We start from the raw sequence: 12647 nt of genomic DNA on the forward strand, positions 1-12647 counted from the left end.
CCAGTACAGCCCGACTTGTGTGTTTGTTGTCTTAAACGTGATGTATTATGATCTGAGGTTCTGTACGACTTTTAAAACATGAAAGTTGTATTATATTTCACATCTCCTGTCTGACTTTGTTCTGTAAGGTTGGACCTGCAAAGACGGGACCAACCAAGTCCCGCCTCCTCCTCTCGCTGCTCTGTGACAGAGAAGAAGGCTTGAAACCTCAAAAGTGATGCTCATGATGAGTCTCGTTTGAGAGATTAGCTGCCATGCTAGACTGCTAGCTTGCTACTGTGTTTTTGGCCCAGGTGTATTTAATAACGTTAATGATGGTTGGGTTCTTAGCATGCTGTCTGTGGAATAGCTTTATAACTAACGCAGCAGGCACACCAGGGTGACGGGACTTTGACCTGTAAGTATCTGATAAACACCTGAAGTAGAAAATAAATTTATAATATGAATGGAGCTTGATTTGATATATTTAGAGTATCTTTAAGTTATTTTAGAATGTGAACCCTTTGAATCCTCAATGTCTCCAAACCACACACATCACAAATGCAAATTTATAATTCAAACGTCCTGATTTTTGGATTTGTGCAGATTCATATTATCGTACGTTTTTGCATTCAGTTGCATCGCAGGTTTGTCGTTTCTGTGATGGAAAAGAAGCTGCAGCTATGTTTGGGATTGTGGGATTACGGTTGATCTTCACACCTCCTTTAACAACCTTACGTCCTGTAACGTCTCCCTGACTTTCAATATCGGGCCCCCGGGTTAACATGTAAAAATTATGCAATCTCATTCTTTAACCACATGTTGAATGCAATCCATCTCATTTCCAATGAACGTATATGTTTGTTCTTTCCTAAAAAACAACAACCACTCACTGTTTTGGATTTTGTAGTTTTGCTTTTAAAATATGTTTTAGGCCAATTCTGAGCTTTAAAAATGACATCGGAATTTAGTTCATAATTGAAATAAAAGCAGCCAAACAAACCGAAGCTGCAAAATAAGTTCTGATTCAATTAAGTGATTTATTAATAAACTGACGTCTGAGAATAGAAGTTGCTGTGAGCTTGTTCTAAATAAGAAATGTTCTCCCTTTCCCAGCATGCCACATAATATGTAGTTTATGTGCTATGAGCCGCGCCGCTGGGCTCTGCAAATCAACAACGGGGGGGAATCCGTGAGTGCATGTGACACTTGCAGGTAAAGGCCGCGGGATTAAGTCGTGTTTTGTACTTGTTGAATAGCTGGAACTCCGTTAAGTCTTCCTCTTAAGCTAATCCCTCGGTACCTTGAAATAACATTTTACTCTCCAGCGTGGGAGACGGCCAGCTGGTTGGTTGACAGCCTGGACACGGCTTTGTTGACTCTGATTATGTAGAAAACCTCCACCAAACAGTCGGATCTGCTGGGCCTTTGTTTTAGTTTTTTTGCAGAGCATATGGTACACGTTAGGAGCAAGAGCAAGAGAAGAAACACCAGGATCCGTAAATAGGACACACTTTATACTCTGAGAGAAAGAAAATGATCTATCTATGAACATCATCCAACACGTCTAACAGCTTCTCTATGAAACTCAGGCAGGCAGAGACAATGTCCATGTTTCAGCTAATACCTCTTGTCCTTGGGTTCCCCTTCTCAGGGGGTTTGACTTCTCTGTTGACATGATGCGTGAAACAATCTCCAGTCACGTAAGAAGGAAGTCGACATGAGACTGGGACAACCATATCTTACCGGCCTCCTCGGTTACGCATTAAAAGTCATATCTGCTCGTGTTTTATGTGTGCTGTCGGTTCCAACACCTCAACCTCCAGGCTGTTCATGATCACGGGGGGGCCCCCCCCCCCCATCACCGTCAGATGTTGAAGTCCTGGACCGGCCCCGGGCTGTTGGAGAACGCAAGCGAGCTGTAACTTGTTGGGCTGTGCGTGTGCGGGAAGAAAGAGGGGATGTAGGGGATGGCGGCCATCAGGATGGGGCTGACCTGGGGACTCTCGATCGTCTGGGGCAGAGAGATGACCACGTCGTCTTGGTCCCACACGTGGAAGGCGTTGTGGGCGAATGGGTGGACTGAAGGGGGCTGGCTGGAGGCCATGGCCTGGGGGTTATTTTCCTTGTCCTTCTCTTCATCACCGGTCGGGCCCAACACACACTCTAAATAAGACAGACAGGGATTGTATATATATATCTCTGTAAGACATTATCTACCCCAGGGGGTAACGGTACTTCTGCAGGTAAGACTGTAGAGTAACGTTGGCTCAAATTGTTGGAGAGAATTGTTTTATATTTAAACTTTAAAGTTAACGATATGTTTGATAAAAAAGATATTCACATGTTGAGTCCACTGTAGCACCTGAACACTAAGTGTTACAACAATTAGCAAGCGAGCAGATAAGTTCAAACTGTTAACTTTAGCTAAAAGTAATGAATAAATGGCTGAAATAGTTAATTGTATAATGAAATGGCAGTGTAGCGTTAGCTAAAATTGAGCAGCTGAAATAGTTAACTTAAAGTAGCGAGTAAACGGTTAAGCTAGGTTAGCTAAATGGTGAAAACGTTGCTAAAATGACTGTGTGAATAATGCTAATTAGCTAAATAGAACAGTTGAAATAGCTAACGTTACATTACCTAAATAGAACCGTAACAGTTAGCTAAAAGTAGCTTTGAGGATAAAATGTAAAATATTATCTAAAATGAATAAGTGAACAATGCTAAATAATTAGCTAATATTAAATTAAATGGATACACGTTTAAAATTACATTAGTTAGCTAAAAGTAACGGATAAATAACAGAAAAATGCTTCTACCACAAGTAACGTTAGCGCGGATGCAAACTTGACCAAACCAACCTAAACACACAAAAGAATATTTTAACAATATCCACTTATTTATATAATTAATAGTGATAAATAACATGCAGTTTAAGCTCAAATGAGCATGTTAATAAAGGGTTCTTCTTTGTGGGTCCATGCGATTAGACCTGATCTTGACCTCAACGTCACATTGTTATCATATTGATCCCCAACAGCTTGGCTACTGAAGCCTATGAGATATTAATATGTAAATCCATACATTTCACTCTATGTTAAATACTTGACTTACACTTTTAATTTTCAGGAGGCGATTACCTGCTATGTCAATGGCCAGATCCTTGATGAGATGTCCCACGATGGCATAGGCGACACCAACGACTACCAGCACCGCCATGAGCATATACACCACCGCCTTGGGCAGAGGGATGAGGTCCTTCACTGGGGGCTTGTACTGCCTGTACAGAGGCTCTTCTGTGGGCGGTAATAACGCGTAACCCTTCGCTGGAATGGTGAAGTTCAAGCCGGGTACAATGCCGTTCATGATTAGGGACGTGTTATTCCAACCCTACAGCGACTTCTTTTCGTCTTCTTCCTCCCCTCTCAGACCTGGAGTCATGAGAGTGATGGTCATGAGAAGATGGTAAATTCCTGCAAAGAAGAAAGATTGAACGTGTAAAAAAAGACAAAAAAGGAATGCGAGTAACAGCTTTTAATACTTTGAACTTCACTTCTAACCTTATTTCGAAGCTCCAAATCCATCCAAATGTGTGAGTGAATGCTAATTGTCGGTTAACTGAGTGCCAAGAGTTCAGCAGGTAAGTTGCTCGTGTTCGTCGTGTGATGCGTTCCAGTGCGCGAGCCGCACTGCCTCCTCTGCCTCTGTCCTTGGTGCTGAAATGAAGCGCGCGCCCTCCTCGCCGGCGGTTATGAACTTGTCAGCTCCGCCCACTCGGACGAATCGTCTGCTTCGAGTCTATCCTCTAAACACAGGTGCACGCGCCGCTGTCGTCGTGTCCTTAATTCCCACAAATTACCGAGAAATCACCTAGTAGGAAAATCAATCAGGCCCCTTGTTTCCGTTGTTAGAGCCGGCCCAAGCCGGTTAGTGAGTTTCCTTGATGTGGCCCAAGTGGTGCCGGGCCGTGGGTGAGGGGAGAGTAGCTCCCTACATTACGAACCACGAAGAGCAGCTGAAGAGCAGCTGAAGAGCAGCTGAAGAGCAGCTGAACATCTTGTTTATGCTGAAGTAGTTTTAAGGCGCCCTGTGTTGTTGTTGTTGTTGTTGTTGTTTTACATTCAACGTTTCTCACCAAAACAAATTATGTGTGTTGAGGCCTAAAAAATGCATTGACCTTGTTTTTTATTTGGTAATGTCTTGTCAATTTTAATTTTTACTTTTAATTTTTACTTTATATTTAATTTTTAACAGAATAGAACAGTCCCTGACATAAGTCCTCAAAAAACAAGGCACGTGATAAAATAATAATAGCAATAATAATACTCATAATAATTTAGCAAGTACTGAATATATATAATAGAAAATTAAATAATAAATGGAAATTAAATAAATACATAAATACAAATAATGAAAGAAACAGACTTTTACAAAAGGGTGGCATTTGTATATTTGAGATGACATTTTTTTTTCGTTGGATTATTGTCTCCTTCAACAAATTGGCAGAAATGCATCCAGGGATGGGACCCACCACCGGAGGCAGGACCTGTGCATCGAGGAGCAGAGTGAGACCCTCTGCTAGACCCTGCCTGGCACCACATTGGGCAGTCCTGGACCGCCACTGGGGGTGGACCAACCAACGCTTTTGTCATCAAAGTCGTGGTCAGATCCACCTCTGGGGGCAGCTGACATGAGATGTGCTCAAAGATCTTCTTCACAACATCTGGGCAGGTGAGGACACATCGGTTCTAATCACAAATCCCACTGACATTAGACGCTCCAGCCAATGCTAAAGAGAACCAGAGACAAACAGATTTGTCTGCTTAGAGATGGAGGGAGAAGGTATGTAAGTGAGAGATGAAAAGGGCAGAGTACGTTGATTCAATTCAGCTTTATTTTGTACAGCCCCAAATCACAAATCACACATTTTTCACAGAGGCCTTTACAATCTGTACACATGCGACATCCTCTGTCCTCGCATCGGTACAGGAAAAACTCCGTCTCTGTTACGTTCAACATGTAATTAAAGTAGATTTAATTTAATGGTCAAAGTGAAAACCGATCTCTACAAAGTGATCTAAAGTTCCGAACAAATATAGAATACAAAATACACATTTGCTGAATAGTCAAATTCACTGCTTGGAGCGTTTGCCTCGATGCTAACTCACCATGCGCCGGATCGTCCAGATAACACCTGTTCATGCTACGGTCAGTTGAAGCCCCTCCACTCTGCACAGGTGATATCACTTAACTAATCATGCAATCATGCACCAGTGATGTTTCGTGTCCTCTTGGAGGAGGTGGATGCTGCGTTTCATGTGCATGTATTCATATGCAGAAATGAAATAGGATGATGTGGACAGGATGCCACCCCAGGGGAGGACACTTGACTCCTGATGGCGGTTATTATTGGATTGTTCATTTCCATATCAATAGCGTTGGATCTCGTTAGACTGACAAGACATCTGACTTTTGCACATGCTTATCATTTCACTGTTCAAAGTTGAATTATCAGCTATAGAAACTGTGCTGTGGTGACTTTTCAGTTCAAGCTTGCAATTAAAAACAGATGTGCTTATTGAACACGATGCGACTTTAACGATCAAACAGATTTGGGCTTTAGATGTCTTTGTGTTGTTAGCAGCTCCTCTCTCACCTTCTCAGATGGTTTCTTTTAAATAACAGTTTGAGGCCCAACAAATCACACAATATTTCATAATGAAACGAGTCACGACACTTTAGTACAAATCGGTGTAGTTATTGCTTTATGTCAGAATTACAAGTTCTTTTAGACAGATTTATGACACTTCAAGACAGTTTAAAGATCCTTTGAAAGGAAATGTCCCTTTTGAAGTCAGAATTATGAGATCATGACAATTGAGACAAAATGATCACAGATCCATTTAAGTCGAGATTTTGTTAGTGACACAATACCTCACAGCAGTAACTGATCTCGTCATCGATGTTCTCTCACACCAATAGAAACGCTTCGCATGTTTAAAACAAGTGGCATTTATGTGTTTTCCTTTTTATAATATCAGTATCATGTTAAAGTAACCAGCAGCAAATCTAGAACATGACCTCATTCAGAACCGTCAATACTTTACGACAAGAGAGTCCATGAAAGTCTGTACAATGAATTTGACTTTGTCTATACAACGGGGCATCATGGGAGCTGAGAAGATCTCTGATCGGGTTGTGATTGAGAGTAGAAAAATAGCCTTTTTTTAAGTTGGAAAAATCAACTTCTGAATTAATCACACTTCAAGTCCGCAAGTTCCGACACACTTAAATAACGACTTGTTCTTTCTCTGATAATAAAGCACTCATATATATATATTCTATTAAGTCTGAGTGAAAACAAACATCGTCACTCTACAGACGGGAACTCATGAGTTGACATGCGAGTTACATTTCTGCCGGCGGGTTCCTGTTGTTTTGGCGGGAAAAGGTTGTTTCTATTTGCCCACAGTGAAGGACTGCAGTCCTGTGATGGCTCGGCCCAGGATCAGGGCGTGGATGTCATGGGTACCTGGAGGAGGAGACAGACCATGATCAAATCAATTGTAAATAGTTGCATAATCTGCTCAAAATCTGACATTGGTATCATCCCACGTTATTGTGTGTGTGTAAGCATTTCTCTTCTTCCTCACCTTCGTACGTGTTGACAGCCTCCAGGTTCATGACGTGGCGGATGATGTGGTACTCGTCGGAGATGCCGTTTCCTCCCAGCATGTCTCTGGCCTGCCTGGCGATGTCGAGGCTTTTACCGCAGCTGTTCCTCTTCAGCATGGAGATCATCTCTGGAGCCGCTCTGTGAAGAGAACAACCGGCGTTTCTTCTGCGTTAGTTCGGCAAACTCTGGCGTCAACCGCTCTGGTCCCGGCTGAACTATTTCAACAACTACAAACTACAGACTACTTCTCTCAGGATGAATTAGAATAACTTTGGTGATCCCTTTAACCTTTAATCTAGCGCCATCATCTGGTCAAAGTTTCATTTTCCAGTACTTTTGCTTTATGCCAAAATACCTGCAAAACGTGCAAATCCCAGCAGCCTCAGATGCACTTTGTGTTGAGTTGTGTCTGCGATGCCTGTACTTGACACCAAAATGAGACACAGCAGCCTATCAAACTACTTCATGACCCTGTTGGGAACCAAAGGAGGAAATACTTCTTCCTCTTCCACCTGAAAGAGGTCAGAGTGGTTTGATGGTTGGGCCCCTCAGGAAAGGGCCGACACCCCGTCACATACACCTCCCTCAGAGGATGAAGTCGTCTTCACCTTTTAGCATCGATGAGCCTTCCCAGCTGCAGACAGGCCTGCAGGCCGATGGTGATCTCCGTCAGCATGTCGGCCATTTTCTTCTGCATCAGCTGATTCCTCGCCAGCGGCACGCCAAACTGCATTCTAGTGCAGACGACAACAATGACGTGTTATCCACATTCATTCGTTCATTAAGAAACAATCAGTGAAATGGAAAATATGACATCGGAGAGACAACTGGGACGTCCGACCTGTCGAGTGTGTACTGTCGAGCTGCATTGAAGCAGAACTCGGCCGCACCCAGAGAGCCCCAGGCGATCCCGTAGCGAGCGTTGTTCAGGCAGCCGAAGGGACCCTGGAAGCAGCAGCAATGTGAGTAAAACACTGAGAGAAAAGGTGTAACGGTACTTAACCATGTTCCACAACGCATCGCTACCATAACCCGGCTGTTTTCGCTCCACTCACCGCGAGGCCGGAGACGTTGGGCAGCAGGTTCTCCTCGGGCACCTCCACCTCGTCCATGACGATCATGCCGGTGGAGGAGGCTCTCAGGGAGAACTTCCCCTCGATCTTGGGCGTCGTCAGGCCCTTCATGCCGCGCTCCAAGATGAAGCCGCGGATCTTCCCGTCGTCGCACTTGGCCCAGACGACGGCGATGTCCGCCACCGGGGAGTTGGTGATCCTGAGGGTGGAGGCAAAGGGAGCGTTAGGGGAGACGCACTGGTAGGCCGGACTTTTACCATACAGAGTAAACGGTGAGTACTTTACAGCTGTACTGTCATCTAATATATCTTTTGCCACTAATAACCTTATTTACTTTGTATGAAGTTTTACATTTATAAAACAAAACAAAAACTACAACCACCGTTCATCAACTGTGACCCTACTAAACCCTAGAATACTAAAGCTGTGAAGAGCTCCACCATGTGGACGGCTACTGTCATAGAGCTGTGTGCCACACAACTGAAGACTTTATCATGAGATGTTAAACAACTTATCAGAGGACTAGAAAACAAAACTTAAACTAAGATCACAGCCAGTGTTTGCTCTGTACCGTGCGGTTTACAGAGAATTCATTCAGAACGCTCTCGTGTAAATATAACCGATATTAACATCAGATACTTAATGCAACCAAGTCAAATAAGAGTTGTTAATGTAATGTCATCAGTAAAACTGCAAAGTCCAAACCCTGCTATGACAATAGAATCCTGACTTGAGGTCTTCACATTGCTCTAGAAACATCTGTTATTGTTCTATTTTGATGGTATTTATTAGATTTCATTGTGACTCACCAGGTCTTAGAGCCGGTGAGCGAGTAGGTGCGACTGGATGGATTGTACTTGGCTCTGGTTTCCATGCCGCTCGGGTCGCTGCCATGGTTTGGCTCCGTCAAGCCAAAGCAGCCCAGGATCTCCCCCCGAGCTGGGAGAGACAGAAGGGGAGTAAACCAAGAGCTCAGTCACTCACATTATGACGAACGCATTCATATCCGTGGCTGCCGTTTCCTCCTCTCACCCAGCTTGGGGAGGTACTTCTGTTTCTGCTCCTCGGTGCCGTAGGCGTTGATCGGGTGCATGACCAGCGACGACTGCACGCTCATGACGGAGCGATAGCCGCTGTCCACGGCCTCTACCTCTCTGGCGATCAACCCGTAGGCCACGTAGCTCGTCCCGGCACAGCCGTAGCCTTCGCGAGGAACACACGGGGAGAGGATTTATTGTGAAGCATCACATTCAAAGTGAAAGTCAGGTTTAATGGGCTGAAACACTTTCATCAGAGACTGAACAAAGAAAACACACAGGGCACATGGCTAAAGTCCAACTCAGACAGTCACAGAAGTACAAATAGACAGTTTATAGTTCACAAAAAAATCCATTGTGTTTACAGCCCGTAAAATCAAGCAGACTCACCTTTAATGGTCGGGCCCAGGACCCCCATCTCTCCCATCTCTGACACTATTTCTCTGTGGAACACTGAAGGAATCGACACAAGCAGCGGTCACGTGACGTTATTTCAACTAACAGTGCGTCAACAAACAAAATATCTAGATCTCAGCAGGTCTCGCACCTTCATTTCTGTTCGCCATAACGATGCGAGGCATGAGCTTCTCTTGGCAGTAGGTCCGGAAGGAGTCTCTGATCATGACCTCCTCCTCCGTCAGAAGGCCCTCCAGGTTCAGGCCGTCGCGCCAGTTGAACTGGACCTTCGCTGTCAGACATTTAGAAGAGGGACAGTTCAGAAACCGGATAGAAACTTACTGTGGTGAGAGCCTCAAATTCAAAACATAACGTCGGACGACGATTTCAGAAATAAGGAGCCGTTAACACTTACGTGTTTTAGACTTTGCCTCAACCTTCTCGGCATCTGTGGAAGATTCAAACCAGAAAAATGATTATGAGGCAAGAAATGATACAGAACTGTTTTCCCTACAAATCTAAAACACATAAGGAAACGAGGGTCTCCCTGTGGGTGTCAAATTATATTTTAGGTCAAAAACAAAGAAACAGTAAAAAAACGACAAAGTGCAATTAATCTACCAGGTTAATTTCACCATTACCATTCATGTTTACAGACATCAGCTGTAGCCTCATTGCTGTTCAGTCTCTGAAATGTAATTTTGAACACCACACGCATATGCTACTGTCTGCATTGTAATTGCAGTAGGCTGCAGCTGAACGCTCCAAAACCTGTACAAATTACACTGAAACCACCTGGATGGAAAGACTTTGTGTAACAGTACTTACCACATCTGGCAGCCGCTGCAGTTCCCTGTGCTCTGGAGGCTGAGATGATGGCACATCTGTGAGGATTCGCCAAGAGACGACACACGGCGCTTCTCAATGCCATGATGAAGAGGAGTCTATTAAAAGAAATCCATATTTCATTCACACTAAGTAAACTGACAACTTAAAGTGCTAAACAGTCAACCAAGTAGCTTGCAGTGAAAGTAATGGCAGTGGCAGCTAACTGTCAGTGTAGCTAACTGTCAGAGACTAAAGTACAACAGTAAAACTGTGATATCCATTCGGAGCTAACCTTACCTGTCACGGTAGCTAAGCTATCATAGCTCACCCAACGTGAACCTGTGTCCAGTGACATAACTTTAGCTACAAGCTAATGGTGCTAGCTCACGAAAGCGCGCTAGTAACTCGGGCGTAAACGACGTAAAGTCCGTATGACCACGGTAACAATGTAACAATGTACTGTATGGGCGCTGTGCGTTGAGAGTAGCAGTAAAAACATGCTGTCAGTCGTGTAAGGAGCGTTTACCTGTGTTAAGTGGGACGACTGTCCGTGTTCTGGTTTCCCTGTTTTGACACTGAGGTTGATGGCGCACTCACTCGGCGCACAACACAACATGACGTCATCACGTAAAGCACGCCATGCTGGACGTGCCACCATGTGCGAGACATTAAACCACGACCAACTTTTTTTCTTTTCACATACCCAATCATGTTCTCTATGTGAAAGCAGAAGTGCATATAAAATATTGAGATAATACTAAGAACTATGAACTAAGTGTTCGTGGCCGTCCATCATCATCATCGAAGATGGCTGACTTTAGGGGAAACTTCAGCAGCTGCAGACGACTGTGATTGGCTCATTGGCAGGAGGAGCGGATACTTGTGGCTGTGTGGGCTGTAATCATGTTTCAGTTCCCAGAATAATAAAGTGCCAAGGGAGGTTGACGGTTGCTGCCAATGGCCCAAAAAGTTCAGCCCTCCCTCCCGTCCTGACAGCAGACACAGTTGTTCTCATACCAGTGCTCCTCTCTGCTGGGAGACGTTCACACGCTGTAGTCTTGTCATTAACTGAGCTACTCAGGGACAAGTTGTCTGAACATTTTAAAAGTTTCTGTGCAGGAGGACAACTAAATGTTTGCAATGGAACCCTTTTACATAAGTGCAAGCATGACAAAACCAGAAGGGTGCAGCATTCAATAAAAGAATCCTCCATGAATAAAGGAAGAACACGTTAAATCATTTTCTTTCATTGACAAACAAATGTTTTGCTCCACCATATTATTATGACAGCAATAGTTGCTCCTACAACTATTACAACTACTACAGCATGATACATTACACTGTCTCCATCTGTAGCAGCTACAACACGTAGCTTACATATTCAAGGGAATATGCATGCAGTTTAGTGACTTATGCAATTCAGTAAAGTTGTATCAAACATACATTTTTCTATTGTTAAAGTCAAAGCCTGAGATATCTTGACTTTTAGTCTCAACGTTCCTGCAGTAAACACACACTCCTATTTTACAAGAACATACTGTACATAATGTGCTCTGCTCTCATCACGATGTCCTGGGAGCTTCTTGTTGGCAGCACACAGTCTATAGTTCCATATTTATGACGTTTTATATGAAACAATAAATGCGTTGAAATCACGTCTTCGTGTAGACCACATTTCACCGGCCAGTGTAACATGACTTTGGGGAGATACGTTCAAAGTAACCATTATTATCTCTCTGTCAACCTACAACTAAACAAACCATCAATATTTTAAAACAAATTGGTGTTTTGTGACATGTTGATGTTGTAACCGTAATGTTAGCCGGTTGAAAAGACGGTGCAAAAAGGTCTCAGACGTTCAAACCGAATTTCAACCAGAAATCAACGTTGAAATCCGGTTTGGTGCTCACTGGGACGAGTCCAGAAAACTCTGGATTCTACACGTCCAATGATGCAACACAGTGGTGTTTTTACGGCCTGTTTAATGCATGTCTTTCAAACTCCACGACCTCAGTTTGTGACACTGGCTTAAACATGTGTCCTCTCCAAGCCCAGTTTGTCGTCACCGAGCCTATGATGTGTTGTGGAATATTTCTATGCAGATGCGGGATAAGAGTTGGTTAAATAAACAGAGTCTGATGAATACTCAAAGTAGTAAGAGTCAATTTATTAGCTTGCGCAAGTGGAGAACAGTTTCACAGATACGTATTGCAGAGTCTGTGGAAGTGACTTCAAAGAACAGTTGCACGTACAGAGTATTTATACACTTAGAGACCATGTCCAGCGCGTTTCGCTGCATCTAGGTACCTTCCATCTCAAAGGTGTTACAGAGGTGTTGTTTCTACAAGGCGCTGGTTCTGTTTTTGCCTTCTGCAAACTGTTATGTTTCTGATGAGTCATTTTTGTTAGAAAAGACAAGTCATGGTGAGTTCATGTTAGGTGCACGAAAGCACACGAACATTGTCTTTACACTGTTATACGGGCCTAGCTGATTACATTGTACGTTTAAACGTTATACGCACATAAGCATATTTTTTACCATTACAGATGACATCATCAGGGTTATATTTTTCAGACAGCTCCCTCCAGAGCCACAGAAGACATTTTACAACTGTTGTCACAGTTTTAATATAAGGCTCTGTGAGTAAACTGCACTTG

General features: G+C 43.5%; 1 protein-coding gene across 1 annotated transcript; it reads right to left on the reverse strand.

Annotated features, from left to right (window-relative positions):
• Positions 1–5716: 5716 nt before the first annotated feature.
• Positions 5717–10595, reverse strand: gcdhb (glutaryl-CoA dehydrogenase b). The gene is made up of 12 exons (XM_079177361.1): positions 10516–10595; positions 9990–10105; positions 9577–9609; positions 9313–9453; positions 9156–9218; positions 8761–8931; positions 8538–8667; positions 7711–7927; positions 7497–7600; positions 7264–7389; positions 6633–6793; positions 5717–6511 (listed from the first exon to the last, which is right to left on the reverse strand). The coding sequence occupies exons 2-12, from the start codon at positions 10090–10092 to the stop codon at positions 6438–6440; spliced, it is 1323 nt and encodes a 440-aa protein (XP_079033487.1). The 5' UTR covers positions 10093–10105; positions 10516–10595; the 3' UTR covers positions 5717–6437.
• Between the last annotated feature and the right edge of the window lie 2052 nt (positions 10596–12647).

This window comes from Pholis gunnellus (genome assembly GCF_910591455.1).
Source record: "Pholis gunnellus genome assembly, chromosome: 17".
NCBI lineage: Eukaryota > Metazoa > Chordata > Actinopteri > Perciformes > Pholidae > Pholis > Pholis gunnellus.